We start from the raw sequence: 14,692 nt of genomic DNA on the forward strand, positions 1-14,692 counted from the left end.
AGTCGAGACTACATCACTTTCTCTAAAACCGAAGTAAACTCTTAAAACCCGGCAAAACACACTCACCCTCTCGGGAACGCCGGTCTATAGACATATCCCAAAGAGAACACTATATCCTCTTGAACTTTCGCCTCGTCAATGAGAAATAGGCTCAAGCTAAACACTTTAGCTGCAACGCCCGACTCTTCCTCACGAACGATTAACCTCTCAAAGAGAATAATAACTTACTTGAAAACACATAACTTACTAGAAAAATACTTCGGCGCTAGTTGGAGACTCTTTCTCAGATCTCAATGAAAGTCCCGAAATCATCTTTGATCAATAAAGAACAAAACGCCTCGTCGTTATACATGGCTCGGCATCATTAATGAAAATGCCTCGTCGTTAAACACGGCTCGACATTGCCAATAAAAGTTGCCTCGACATTATTGCTAAACACGGCTCAACGTCACCTAAAATGGAGACACTCCACGAATCAACTCCTAGCTTGGGATTTAGACTTAAACAGAATCCTTAGCAGCTTATCCCTTAGCCCGGTATTCTATCGATCTCACGTAAACATTTCGGCCAGGAAAGCAGTCGAGATCATTCTCAACACAGCTCGACAAGCCAATCAACGACAATTTTTTCCAAACAAACAGTTTTCGTAAAAATTTCACAGATCGTCAAGGATAAACACATCAAATCCAAAAACGACTAAGGAAAAGATAAATATAACCATAAGCAAAATCAATAGTCAGGTGGATAAAGCCGTCCAAGCACCGGTTACACAAGAAGTTTGAGAAACAGATAAAATCATCCAAATCTGAAGTACAAAAACATATGAGACAGAAGATAGGGGAAAGAGGAGAGAATCAAGCTGCGGACTGCGTTTCACGCTCGGCAAGGAGGTTCGAGAGGGCTGGCGTACCCGCATTCGATCCGGTCGGATCTACGACACCCAAGTTGGCCGCTGTCTCTTCGAGCAGCTCGTGCGCTTGACCTTGGCGTTAAACAAGGCATCCTTGGCCTCGATACGCCTTTTGAGCAACGCCACCTCGGCGCTTTTGGCTTTCCTAGCTTCCTCGAGACGAATGACCGAGGCAGAAACCTTGTCGACATCGGCACGAAGAACTATCTTCTCCTCTTCTAGCCTCGACACCCTGGTCATCGCTTCGTCCAGCTTCCCCTTCACCGCCGCGGTCTCGTTCCGAGCCTCGTCCAGGCAACGTTCGACCTTGGACAGGTCTGCCTCGTATTCAGCCATCAGCTCGTTGATGGCCACTACAAACTGCAAAGAATAATACGCGTTAAACACTTAGTAAGAATTTGATAAAATAAGGAGAGTAAAACAGAACATACCTTGGTACCGCGCTGTGCCATCGCGCCATACGACCTCGGTCGCCTCAGCTTCTCGGGAGAAGGAAGACGCGTGTTAGCATTGTTAACACGTGCAAACATCACTGCCGAGGCGTCAGGGTCGTCGACGACCAGTTTGCGTGCAGCGGGATCACCGGGAGCCTGCTTGCGCTTTTTCTTGGACGGCTCGTCCTTCTGGACAGCCACGCCCTTCCCTTTATCAGTGGCCGAACGCTTTCGGCCAGAGTCATGCTTCTGTACAACCGAAGTCGGGGGCCTCGATGACTTCGGAAGAGCCAGAATAGCCGAGTTCGTAGGAGTTTTGCAGCGCGCCGTAGAGTCATCTTTGGACGCCTCGGGAATAATTTCGCCCGGTTCCACCTCTGGCGCTGCCCCTTCTCGGTCGCCTCGGCAACGTTTGCCTTCACGGCTCGGACCGTGCCTTCACCTTCACGGCTCGGCGGATCGGCCTGAGGGACAGCCTCGGTCTCCGTTTGAGCCGCCTCAGCGGCTCGTCTCGCAGCTTCTTCTTCTTTGCGCCTTATCTTATCTCTAAGAGTAATGATCACCATTTTCTCTCTGTGTCTAATGAAGAATTTGAAGACGAAGAGCTAACAGGAACTCCGGCAAGAATGGCTCGTGCTCTTTCCACTCTCTCGAATGTAAAATGCTTCCTCCAATTAACTCTCCGAGCCGCAAGAGAATCTCAGACAACAAAGAGGTCGTTGGAAATTGGGGGAAGAATGTTCCGAACTGCAAAAACAACACAAAAAAAAAATTTCAGTAAGGGAAGATTATACGATAACGGTTCCAAACCGAGGCAAAGCTTCAGATCGGCTACCAAGTGGTCCCCAAGCGGTCTTGGTTTTTTGAACGTAATCCTCGCCGACAGACGTCTCGTTCACCAAGACATAGAAGAAGCGCTCAGTCCAAAACTGATCCTTGCTTGGAAAACCACCTATGATCCGGCGGTTGGACTTGTTGGAGATGTAAAATCTGTCTCCCTTCGGAGCTTTTCTGATCTCCAACAAGTTCAGCAGGTGATTCAGTTCGATGTCGAGCCCGCATTCAAAACTTTGAACCAGAATACCGATCATGTGCCGCAGACCCCTCGGCATGATCTGCCCGATTGAGATCCCATGTTTCCAGAGGTACTCAAGGATAACTCCGGGGATCGGGAACCCGAGGAAACAAAGCTCAAAGAATGCCTCGTACAGAGTAAAGTGATTCTCAGGAGGTTTGTCGGCTCGGTCATTCTTCTCTGGAAGTTCGAATTCTACCGCCTCGGATATCCCGAAGCGACATCTCAACGCCTCGAGTGAGTCAGGGGAGGAGAGCGTAGAACCGGGCGGGTCAGGTTTTTGTCTTTCCACTCGTTTCCCTCGCCCAGATGAAGAAGCACCTCGGGACGCCATGAGACGTTCTAATTCACGTTTCACCTCGAACAGATCAAAGGGAAACGCTTCCTCCTCGGTTTTCACTGCGGCATGATTAACATCTTCGTCGAGAGCGGGACCCTGAGGGCGGCTCGTCGAAACCGACGACTCGTCATCTGGAGAGCGAGCGCCTGAGGGACTTGAACGATTCGACGCCTCGCCACTTTCGGACGCACGGTTGGAAGGGCTCGGCGAGATAGACGCCTCAGAGGATGCTGTTACATCTCTCACCTCGGCATCTACACGGCTCGGCTCGTTGTTAAAAAGTGAATCTAGTGAATCGTTGGAATGGTTCGACATGATTTACAACTGGTATGGAAAAAACAATGCTACGCGGCCAACTTTCGTCGGGAAAAGATCTTAGGCGGTGGAGACCTCGGAACCCTAGCCGGAAAATAAATAAACTAGAGAGAGAAAGAAGAGAGAAGGGAGAGCTACCTTTTAGTGAAAACGAGTGGATCTGAAGATTATGAGAAGGAAGGAAGGAGCTCACTTATTTATAGGTCAACCGAAGCGCGTGAAATCCACATAGACCTCGGGATGACGCAAAGGTGTTCAAAAAGGGCGTGTGAAGTCCGCGGCGAATACGTAACTTCTTAGCGCGTCTGTCAAACACGCTAACACTGAGGATACTAATAGCCGCTCTGTCCAGGTAAACCCAGCCCACGACACAGCTATGGTTACCTGAGAATATCTCACTAAGCTGTGTGAACCGAGCCGTGCTTTGTTTTTACGGCTCGACAATTTTATAACAACGCCTCGTCGTTATCGCTGATGCGAAACGGCTCGGCAACCCTCTTGAAACGTATAAACGCCTCGTCGTTACCTTGAAACACGGCTCGGCATTACTGATGTAAAACGCCTCGTCGTTACCTTGAAACACGGCTCGGCATTACTGACGTAAAACGCCTCGCCGTTATCATTAACACGAAACGGCTCGGTAACTATCTCTGAAAAACGCCTCGTCGTTAACTTGAATCACGGCTCGGCATTATCAACATAAACGCCTCGTCGTTTATTCGGCTCGGCATTACTAAACAAAATTGCCTCGTCCTTAACATGGCTCGGCATTATCAAGCAGAATCGCCTCATCGTTGCCACGAACCACGACTCGGTGATGAACAAGAACGCCCCGTCGGCTCAGCACCCTTTGAAAACGCCTCGGCATCTTTAGGAAATGCTTGACACTTTTGTTCCCATAACGCATCACCCGGGATCGTTTCGTGATAGCTTGACTCGATGGTTTATCCCATGGCCAGGAATGATGAACCTCGTCACTCTCGTCTCCGAAATTAACGAGCTGGGGGGCTAACTGTTGGGGTAGTCTCACCCCAAGCGGACAAAACCATCTTCATAACGACTAAGTGTTCGGGAGAGCCGAGCTATAGCGAAGAAGTACGATAGTAGGCCGAATCCATGAAAGAAAGGAGAGTTTGGGCCGAGCCGTCCCATGACTTTGGGTGTAGCTTGGGCCGAGCCGTGAGAGGAAGAGTAAGTGGGCCGAGCCGCAGACAACAAAAAGTGAGCCGAACCGTGAGGAGGAAGTAAGTTTGGACCAAGCCGCATGAAGAATATTCAAATGGGCCGCGCCGTGTATAAGAGAAGATGGGCCGAGCTCTGCACAAGGCAAAGTGGGCCGAACCGAAGCCTTGAAGGACGAAAGCCCATAAAAACCCTAAGCGATGCCTTGAGGTGGTGGCCGCACAAAGTGATAAGGAAATATTCCTAAAATCTCTTCCGAGATTCTCGGCTAGGCGGTTTAAGGAGTTAGTATAAATAGGAGACTTACATGATTCATTATGTAACTTTTGACGACTCGAGAGCAATACAACTTAAACACTTTCACAGCAATAAAAACTCTCTTTTGATCTTACTGTTCTTGCGATTACCCTAGAAATTTCGGATCCCTTAGTTTTTTTCCTTACAAATTTTTGGTTGTGCGGGTTTTGGCTCACACAGAGATCATAAAGTGAGTGGCCAGGAGATGGAGAGATCACCTTCTCTATGTTCTATACCTAAGATCGGTGATCCGGAAGGGTCGGGATGTTAGGAAAGGTGATCCGCACAGGAACCAGGAGAGCGGAATCGTTCAAGCAATTCCAGTAGCCTGGTCCCGGTATCGAGGGATCCGGGCCAGGTATGAGTAAATCCATAAGCGGAAAACACTATTCAAATTTTCTTCCATTCGAAAATAGGAATATGTCTCAATCTGATTTGAACGTCCATACCCTTACAAACCCACGAGATTGACATTTAATGCATCTTGCTTACACTTGTCAGGCGACAGTGACTTTTCGTAGGAGCTGATAACACCGTATTTGTACCCATTTTCATTAGTGTTTTCTTATGGTATTTCAAATGTTTTAACTAATTTCAAGTTAGTTTATCATTTTTTTCCCATATTTATAGTTTCAAAACTCTTTTCAGGTTACTTAGGAAAAAACAATGCAAATTAGACAAAAATCTACTTTTGACCAATTTTGGACCGTCAGAACTTTCACATCCGATGAAGACCTTGTCACCGTCCGATCAAGTTCAAATTTGGATAAAACTAGAGTAGACAACCAGCGTTCTAATACAATTGGATTGGACGCAATCCAACGGTTGGCTCATAAGTTACCCCTTATTTATTGAAGACATGTTCTGAAGTCTCGCGAAAGAAGCAAGAGAAAAAATGAAGTTTGGACATCATAAGCCAACCACCGCGATCCAGGAGCTCGTGACCGTGATGAACACTATCCTGGCCGCTCCTCAGAGCCCTCCACCCGCGGTGAACCCAAATTTATCAGCCTTGGAGAGCCTATTCTGTGACAAGTCCATTTTCGACCCAATGACCCGTTTTCAAACTCAACTTATTCTCTCTCCAAAGAAAGCCCTAAGAACGACTAGAAAGACTTAGAGACCTATAAATATGTATATTAGAAGATCTAGTTCGTGTGTGCTTTTTTCTCCTTGTTAGGGAGGCACCCAACTTTTATTTCTTAGGTTTAGATTAGGGAGATAAAGATTTTTCTCTTGAACCTTTGTTAGATTAGGTTTCCTAAAATCTATGTCATCTTTAATTTAAATTTCAAATTATTGGAAATTTAATTAAATTTAATTACAAAAATCTGCATTTAATTTAATTTAAATTTAAAAATTTCAAAAAAATTATGATTAAATTTTATTACAAAAATTTTGATAATAATTTTAGTACTTTAGAATTTCTTAAATACAGATTAGATATAATTTAAAATTTTAAATTTAAATAATATTTTCATAAAATGCATAGTAAATAAATATTTTATCATATTTTATCATAATCAATCGGTTTAAAATATTAAATATTTTAGATTAATAAATATTTATATTATACAATAATATGATCGAGCTGATTAGAATAATATATATATATATGTATATATATACTTAAGGTCCATGAGTTAATTTATTAAAACATATAAGATATTAAGATGATTTGAGACAATTAAACTAACAGGTTAGCCAGTTTATATATGTATATATATATATTTTTTTTAATAGCAAAAATAGTAAATAAATATTTTATTATATTTTTTCATAATCAATTGGTCCAAATATTCAATATTAGTAAATATTTATAGGGTTATACATTTATAATTATAGTCTTATACGGATTAGTTTGTCAAAACATGTAAGATATTAAAAATGATTTAAGAAAACTAAACGGATGGGTTAGCAAATTCATAGATATATAGATTGTTTATGTGTTAATCTAAATTCATATAATAGCAAATTTCTAATTAACAATAGATCAATGTATACTTAATTAACGCATACTCTTATTTTACTAATATATAAATTTTACTGTTTAAAATTATAACATGATAACAATTTTTTTATTTAAAAAAACTAAATAACAAAAACAAATTATATCTAAACAAAAAATAAATACAACTTATATTAGGATTAAAAAAAGAAAAAATTCTGTGCGGACGCACGGGGTTAAAATCTAGTATATTTTTATAATAACAGTCACTTTTGATTAATAAAATAATCGGATTAAAATTATGTTTTTATGATCATGATGGTCATAATAATACTAATAAATAAATAAAAATTATATCTAAACACAATATATCACTTATTAAAAAATTATATTTATAAAGAAAACATAAATTAGATTACAAATTTTGATTAAACAAAAATTCCCGTGCGGATGAACGAGGTAAAATCTAGTATATTAATAAATTGTAGAACTATTAAAGGAAATTAAACCGTGTTTTGAGGGTAAAATTATCTGAAAAAATAAGGGTGTATCATGGGGTATAATTAAACTCAAAGGGTGTTATACAATAAAGAAAATGTGAAAAATGTGAAATTTAATTTGTGTTATCACTTTATAATATAGCAATGGAATTATGAATGTATAGAAAAATGGCATGGATTTGATGATATATAACATTCAAAATTTCAAAAATTGAATGTATGTCTCATATGTTGAGGAATATGTGAATGGATAGGAAAGTTGGAATAAATGTGATAAGAAAAAGTTTAATGATTGGTTCAACACATTTAAGGAAAAAGTAAATGTGCAGGCAGAGAAAGACATAAAGATGTACTACATACATAAATGTATATCATACTGTTGTAGTTGGAAATACAACGGTTAAGATATGTATATAGTAAAATAGAGAGGCTTAGGGTCAATTTTCGAGAGGAGAAAAATCAGAGGACTAATCGAGCAATTAAGGATAAGTTTGTTGCTTGACCAGAACAAGCAAAGAACGAGACAGTTTTGGAGAGCATGGAAACAGAGTAAACTGATTTCAGTACTACGCTCTTCGAGAGAATTAAAAAAAAAAAAGAACAGAAAGTAGGCAATTGTTCATGCTCAGAGCTAGGTTGTTGTGTAAGAGTGGGGTGTGAACAGAGTTGTCAGAATGCGGATCCTTTGTTCCTCTGCCCTTTTCCTTGCTTTATACTCCCACATCATATTTACATCTCCGTCCACTCTACCAGATTCGCCATAAATGGACACTAAGGTCGAGGCTCTAGCCGTTACAATTTAGCCACTTAACTCACCGATTTGAATGAGCTGTTGGTCTTGGCGGAATTGACTAATGATTCTGCCTTTAATCCCATTTGACTGTTTATATCGGTGGTTTTCAGGCTCGGTCCAATTTGCCTTTCTCCCCTTAGTTGACCTCCTTTGACTTTCTGGCCTTGTGGAGTCTTTTTACCGATATGTAGTTGAGCTTAATTTACTGAGCCAGGTTTTTATCCCCCACAATTAGCTCTCCAATACCTTAAAGGGATGCAAAATGACTTCGTTTGAGGAATTTCACTTTGCCACTTTCTCCGCTATACATACCCTTGGAGTGCCGACGATTCTCCTTCCCTTTCACTTTTTTTCCTTCTTTAAGTATTGCGGTTAGCCTTTCTTTATTGACGGATGGCGCTCTCTTCTGTCTCTTATTCCTGGTGCCATTGAATTTCCAGTCCAAATTCGATGCTCTCATTATTCCCTTTCTAGGCTCTTCCTCCAATGTCGCCTTTCTAGACTTTTCCTTCCCCCCAGCAAGACTCTCGTGACGGTTCGTAAGGGTTTAACTGTGTCTTCGAATTGTTCTTTCGTGACAGGGTTTGATTCCCTCTCCCAAAACTCCTGACGGAGTATACTTTCTGCAATGGTATTTTTATTTCACAGTTATCTTCTGGTTTAGTCTGTCATCCTTTGTCTTCTGGCTACCGCATGCGACTGTGACACTTCTTTAAGTGTCGAAGATGTCTCCCAACAATTTCAGAAATGCAATTAACACAAGTTTATTAGACAGAAAAAAAAATTGGAGCTTGGTCAAATCCCAACAAAAAAGTGAAGGAAAAAATAATCTTTGTCTTTATCATTTTGTAGAAAAAAGCAGATCTATAAATTAGATTTATGACAAAAAAGTAAACTAAAATGAAATAAATTAGGGACGTACTATCTATAATAAATTACTGGGAATGAACACAAACAAGAAAAAATTATTTGTAAACTGCTATACAGATATGGATCTAGATCAAGGGAAAAAAGAAAAAAAAAATTGATTAAAAAACAATGAAAAACGGTGGAGATGTGTGATTAAAAAAAATATATATACATTTATATATATATATATATATATTGTTGTTAAATCTCGATATTATATTTTTGGTTGGATGAGGAGAATGAAGAGAAATAGAAAGATTATGAGAGAAAAAAAAATTAAAAAGATAAGGGAAGAAGAAGACAAAAGAGAGAAAGACTATGGAGATAAAAGATAGAGAGAAGCAAATATATTAATTAATTTATACAAGAAAGTGAAAAAATATCTGCAAAAAAACAGTTGTACAGTCAAGTCTTCGTCGGAAGACAATGATGAGCTATATTCTACTAAGAACAATATAGTCTAAAAATAGAGGGTGTCATGAGATTTAGTTAAATTTGAAAGCTATTATACAGTAAATATAAAGTGCAAACGGTGATATTTTGGGGTGATTAATTTATAATATAACAATGACTGAGCTAAGTTAGTCTTTGTAAATACATTCGTTTTGTTTTATAATTTATATTAATTTTATGAAAATAAAGTTTATAACTGGTCTTCAAGATTTCAGTAAGAAGCTGGGAAAATGGTGATGTTGAAAAGTCTATTTTCGTCAATGCCAAAATATGCGATGTTTTGCGTTAAGCTCCCTGGATCTTTTTGTAAAAGAATACAATCTGCACTTACATGCTTTTGGTGGGGCTCTAAAATGGATAAAAAGAAGATGGATTCATGGGAAAAATTTACACAGCACAAGGATTTTGGAGGATTGGACTTTCATGATATTTCGTGTTTTAACGACGCTCTTTTGGCAAAAATAAGTTGGAAAATACTGAAACATCCAAATAGCCTCCTAGCAGTGCTAATTGGTAAGTATTGTCCTAACTTTGAACTTTTTAAGATGTTTTTGCACTATCTCTGCATCACATGGTTGGAAAAGCATTCTCATCAAAAGAGACCTATTGAAAAAAAACCTTGGCTGGGCTATTGGGAATGGAAAATCGGTAAACATTCGGAAGGAAAACTGGCTCTCAACTTCATCTCCAGGCTCTCCTACTGGTCCTTGTTTGGCTGATGAACTTGACCTCACAATTGCTGATCACCTTGATGAGACAAACATAGAATGAGATATCTTCAAAATCCAGAAGCTGTTTCACTTATAGAATCTAATATTTGGGCAATCAAGACGGGCCAATATGATGCTGAGGACAAGCGCATTGGCTTAAAGACAAAGTCAGAGTATTTTGTAATTCTTGATGAACAAAATCTCCACCAGATGCGAAGCTCCCTGAACTGGTTTTCTGATGTCTGGTCAATGAAAGCAGCCAAAACAAAAAAAAATCCTCTGGAGATCAGCATATGGAGCTCTTCTAGTGGGAGAAAGACTGGCTGGGAGAATCAAGGATCCCTCTTTACCTTGTCCTCGCTGTGGGGATGATGAATCCATTGAGTATCTCCTTTTTCACTGTGCATTTGCGAGGCAAGTCTGGGATTTGGCTCCATCCCCTCCTGGTATTCGGTCTATCCAACTGTCCAACTTGAAGAATTAGGGAAATAGGTCTTAAATGTTGTGTGTTTAACCTCTGCGGGTTTAGCAAAAGGTGCTCTTGTACCCTGGACTTGCTGGAACCTATGGACAACAAGGAATAACTTGATATTCGGAGAAAAGTTTCTCGACCCAAGCTACTGTGAGTAAGGCTAGTCATGAGGCTAAAGAATGGCAAGAGGGTCAAAGGAGTAAAACCAAGGTAAGTTTACATGTGGTGTCCACAACCATCCCATTTTCTCACTACAAGAAAACAGCGATTTGGGGACTGCATTTCATGACTGAAACAACAGTCGCAACATTTCCCGACTGATTACCGACTAATTTGCAACTATGTTACTACTAAACAGTAGTAGTCGTAAAACAGTCGCTTATTTGTGACTAATTTAAACAGTCGTAAATTTTTTGCATATGAACAACTACTTTGCGACTGTTTTGGAAGGTCGGAGAAAAAAACATGTGTCTTACGTTTTGTGGTTGGTTTACTCTTTGTGACCAATGGTTTGCAATTGCATATTAGTCACAAATTTTTAGTCGCATATAAATCTACATATTTCAGACCTTGCAACTATCTTCCATTCATTCACATGCACCATCAATCGAATATAAGAAATTTTGGAGAGGGTTTTTAGTTAAAAAATTGACTTATGTGCATTTTTAAAAAAATGGGTAAGTTACATAATTTAATGTTGAAGAACTTAAGTAAGTTACTTTTAAATAAGTAATTTATTTTGAATTTCTACCATATTAAAAAAAAAACTAAGTTACATACTAAGTAATTTACATAAACGTTTTAAAATAAGTAAGTTACATAAAGTTATCTAAATAATTACATAATTTTCTGAATAAATAAGTTATGTTGTATCAGAAAATTTAACTTATGTTGCTTGTAAAAAAAAAAACTTCTGAAGATGATTCAGATGGAGAAGACGCTGTTACCAATCTCGCGGAAGACCAGCTGTGAGTTCTCAATGCTTTGCTCACAAAGGCTGGCAGGGAAGCGTATACCATAGTCCTCTCTCCCATAGAGAAGCCGGGTACAACATGATAAGCCTGCGAATTCTTAATTCTTAATGCTTTGAAAATTTATGTTCTTGCGTCTGCGAATTATTAATGTTTGTGTCTGATGGTGGTGTGTGTTGTGGGTATCAAGTTTTACCCTAATTGAAATCAATAGCCGCAAGTGCACAGCTGATCGATTGTAGTACTTAGGGATCGAATCCACAGGGAAGGAGGATCTTTTCCTGCAAAAAGCCTTTGAAATAAGTTAAAGTAAGGAAATCTAGAACAAAAACGATTTTGTAGGGGTTTGGTAGTGTGTTTAAAATCTAAAAACGAAATATTAAAAGAGAATACGAGAATTAAATGACGTAATAACTAAACTTAATGAAAATGACTAAAAATGATAAAAACGGATATTCTAATGCTTAAATGAAAATGAACTAAAAAGGAAAGACAATATTGAACTAAAGCTTGAAAGAAAATCGGTGTAAATCAATGGAGAAGAAAGCGTTGGGGTTCAGGGAAGTTTTCTCAGGGGTACGAACGATTCAAAACATTGTTAGAGAGTAAATTTTGTAAGATCTTAGCTTAAACTTTTCGAACTGGAGTCACGGACGTATGAATACGCCACTGTCGTGATCATAGACAACTATCTCTCTCAACCCTGACCAGTAGGTTTCCACTCTGGCCCTGGAAGAGAAGAAATGCATTATGTTTAAGACTCGTCCTAATTCACAAATCGCCCATAGGTAGGTTTCCACTCCTATGTTTGTTTTGCTCTCCCAAACTAGATCTGATACCTGATGAACACTTTTGTGTCACCAAGCATCTGGATCAGATTGTAGTTCATGACGCTACTCTCATGCAGTAAAAACGAATTCAAAAGAAAAAGTTCTAAGATTCAGCTCAAAAGCCAATGGAATCCTCACCGAACATATATATCCCCATCGAAAATCCCTTAATCCCAAAAATAAAACTACTCAGACATAATGAACAAAATCAAAGACATAGTATTAAGAAGTAGAATAGAAACCAAAATTGAAAAAGAAAGAACAAGGGTTCAAGAGAACAAATCTCTCTCTCCCTAAAAGCTAAAGCAAAAACAATAAAAGTATGAAGTAATGATAGATGATATTCGGTTACACGATTTCTAGGGCTCCTAGACATGTATTTATAGTGCTCAAGACCTCTCTGGACGTCACTTAGGGTTTCTCCAAATGTGGGCTTCAGAAATGGGCTTTTTGGGCTCGGAGGTTGAAGGCCGCGGTCGGGACAAGTGTGACCGCGGTGGATGAGTGGTTTGCCGCGGTCGGGATTCTCCTGACCGCAGAAAAATGCTTGTTGGCCGCAGGTGGAAGTGCTTGCCAGCTGGTTCACGGGACATCTTGCTCTTCGCGTATCTTTTGATTGAACCGTTGGATTGCCAAGCTGTAAAGTGCACTGGAAAGCTGATACTTCCATCTTTAAGTTCTTCAAATTTGAGCTGGATCAGACGGTGAAAAGGCCTTCAATCAGGGGTGAACTTCTGACGGTTTGATTCTGAACTAAAATCTGGTTTTCTATCCATTTTGTTAAGCTTTTCCCTAAGTTTCCTGAAAAGAGTCTTGGAACTACAAATACTAGAAAAACATAATAAAAGTACTTAAAAGCAATTATGAACATAGAAAAATTATTTCAAAACTATCCATAAAAGTGGTCAAAATACGGTGTTATCAACTCCCCCAGACTTAAACCTTTGTTTGTCCTCAAACAAAGCAAAAGCCTAAACTGGTTAAGTGAAAACAAAAATAGGGAATTGATAACACCGTATTTTGACCACTTTTATGGATCATAATAATGTCTTATGCAGGTGTTTTAACTCTGTTTTCAATGTTTTTAAAGTGTTTTCAATGTTTTAGAGTTTCAAAAGACTTTACAGGAAACTAGGGCAAAAGATATGCAATTTGGAACAAATGAGCAATTTTGGATAAATGCAGATCGTCAGAAGTATGACAAGCGATGGAGACTTTCTCACCATCTGATCACCCCCAAAATTTGAGACAACATAGAGGATCCAATCAGCTTTCTAATGCACTTGGTTTGGAGATAATCCAACGGTTAGATCTTCAGATATTCCCGATGCAAGAATGACAGAAAATGCAGTTCCGGAAGAGAGCATGTGCCGGGACCGCGGCCAACACCCATTTTCCCGCGGGTAGAGCCACCGCGTCCGCGGACTTTGGTCGTTCACTTTCCCGACGACTTAATTAAAGCCCAAATCAATTCCTTTCGTTATTTTTGAAGCCCTAAGTGTACAGAACCACTTCAGAAGCTATAAATACCCCCTTTAGGTCATTCGTAAAGGAGAAGAGACGACATAAGATAGAAAGAGAGAGAGACACACAAACCCTAGAGAGAGGGAGGCCGCCGGTTTTTGAAGGAGGAGCCGCCGCCGAGGAGAGCATCATCGCGCCTCCGTCGTCGCTTCCGTTCTTCGTTCTTCTTCCTTCTTTTCTTTAATTTCCTGCAACTTTCAATACTCTGTGATGATTGTTTACAATATGTTTGAGTAGTTACCCAGTTGGGTTTAAAGGGATTATTCAAAGGGAATTTCATGTGTCTTTGCTTATGAATCGATAGATTTAGGATTTATAATCTTCTAGATGTTCTTCGTTTGCCTTTAATCTTACTGCGTGATTCTTTGCTGGCCACTTAGAAGCCGATCTGATATGATATGTTGCGAAAGCTTTCATTGATTGTCTGAACTAGGGTGAAATGAGCAATTATTCTATAGGAGTGGAAACCTACCTGTAGTTGAGTTGTGAATATTGATGAGTCTTGTCCTGCTATTGCATCTTCTCCCTTCCAGAATCAGAGTGGAAACCTACTGATTAGGGTTGCGAGAGATAGTTGTTTAGTGCTGCGAAAGTAGGCTATTCATACTTCCGTGCCTCGAGTTCTAGAACATACGTAGTTGATTACCTTTACCACTTGTTTAAAATCGACATAGCTAAGTCCTTGAACCCCTGCAAAATACCCTTGAGCCCCAACGTTTGTCTTTAATCGCTTACAACCTTCGTATTCCTTTGCTTTTCATTCGCTTATTTTCTTGTTTCCATTATACTTTCAATCGCTATTTACTTGCCTTCTATTCGCTTTGTTTAATCGCTTTTTACTTGCTTTACCTGCTTTAGTTTTCTTTCAATTGCTTTTCACTTGCTTTCTAGTTTAGATTTAGTGACAACCAAAAACCCAAAACCGAAACCAAAACCCTTTTTGTTCTAATCTGATTTAAGCGTTGCAGTGAATTCGTACTGAAACAACTAAGTCTCTGTGGATCGATACCCTAAGTACTACAGCGCACA

At 39.5% G+C, this 14,692-nt stretch overlaps 1 protein-coding gene across 1 annotated transcript; it reads right to left on the reverse strand.

Annotated features, from left to right (window-relative positions):
• Nucleotides 1-931: 931 nt before the first annotated feature.
• LOC112087516 (uncharacterized protein At3g60930, chloroplastic-like) lies at nt 932-3,074 on the reverse strand. The gene is made up of 5 exons (XM_024157427.1): nt 2,139-3,074; nt 1,955-2,091; nt 1,710-1,890; nt 1,342-1,623; nt 932-1,270 (listed from the first exon to the last, which is right to left on the reverse strand). Exons 1-5 carry the CDS (start codon nt 3,072-3,074, stop codon nt 932-934), a joined length of 1,875 nt encoding a protein of 624 aa, XP_024013195.1.
• Nucleotides 3,075-14,692: the final 11,618 nt, after the last annotated feature.

Source organism: Eutrema salsugineum, unplaced genomic scaffold (genome assembly GCF_000478725.1).
Source record: "Eutrema salsugineum unplaced genomic scaffold, Eutsalg1_0 scaffold_17, whole genome shotgun sequence".
In the NCBI taxonomy this organism is placed as follows: domain Eukaryota; kingdom Viridiplantae; phylum Streptophyta; class Magnoliopsida; order Brassicales; family Brassicaceae; genus Eutrema; species Eutrema salsugineum.

Coding starts and splice junctions, on each gene's coding strand:
- LOC112087516 (XM_024157427.1), bottom strand. CDS start 3,074: ATGTCGAACCATTCCAACGATTCACTAGATTCACTTTTTAACAACGAG. Junction 1,891..1,954: donor CCATTCTTGCCGGAGTTCCT/GTTAGCTCTTCG, acceptor CATTACTCTTAG/AGATAAGATAAGGCGCAAAG. Junction 1,271..1,341: donor TGGCACAGCGCGGTACCAAG/GTATGTTCTGTT, acceptor TATTCTTTGCAG/TTTGTAGTGGCCATCAACGA.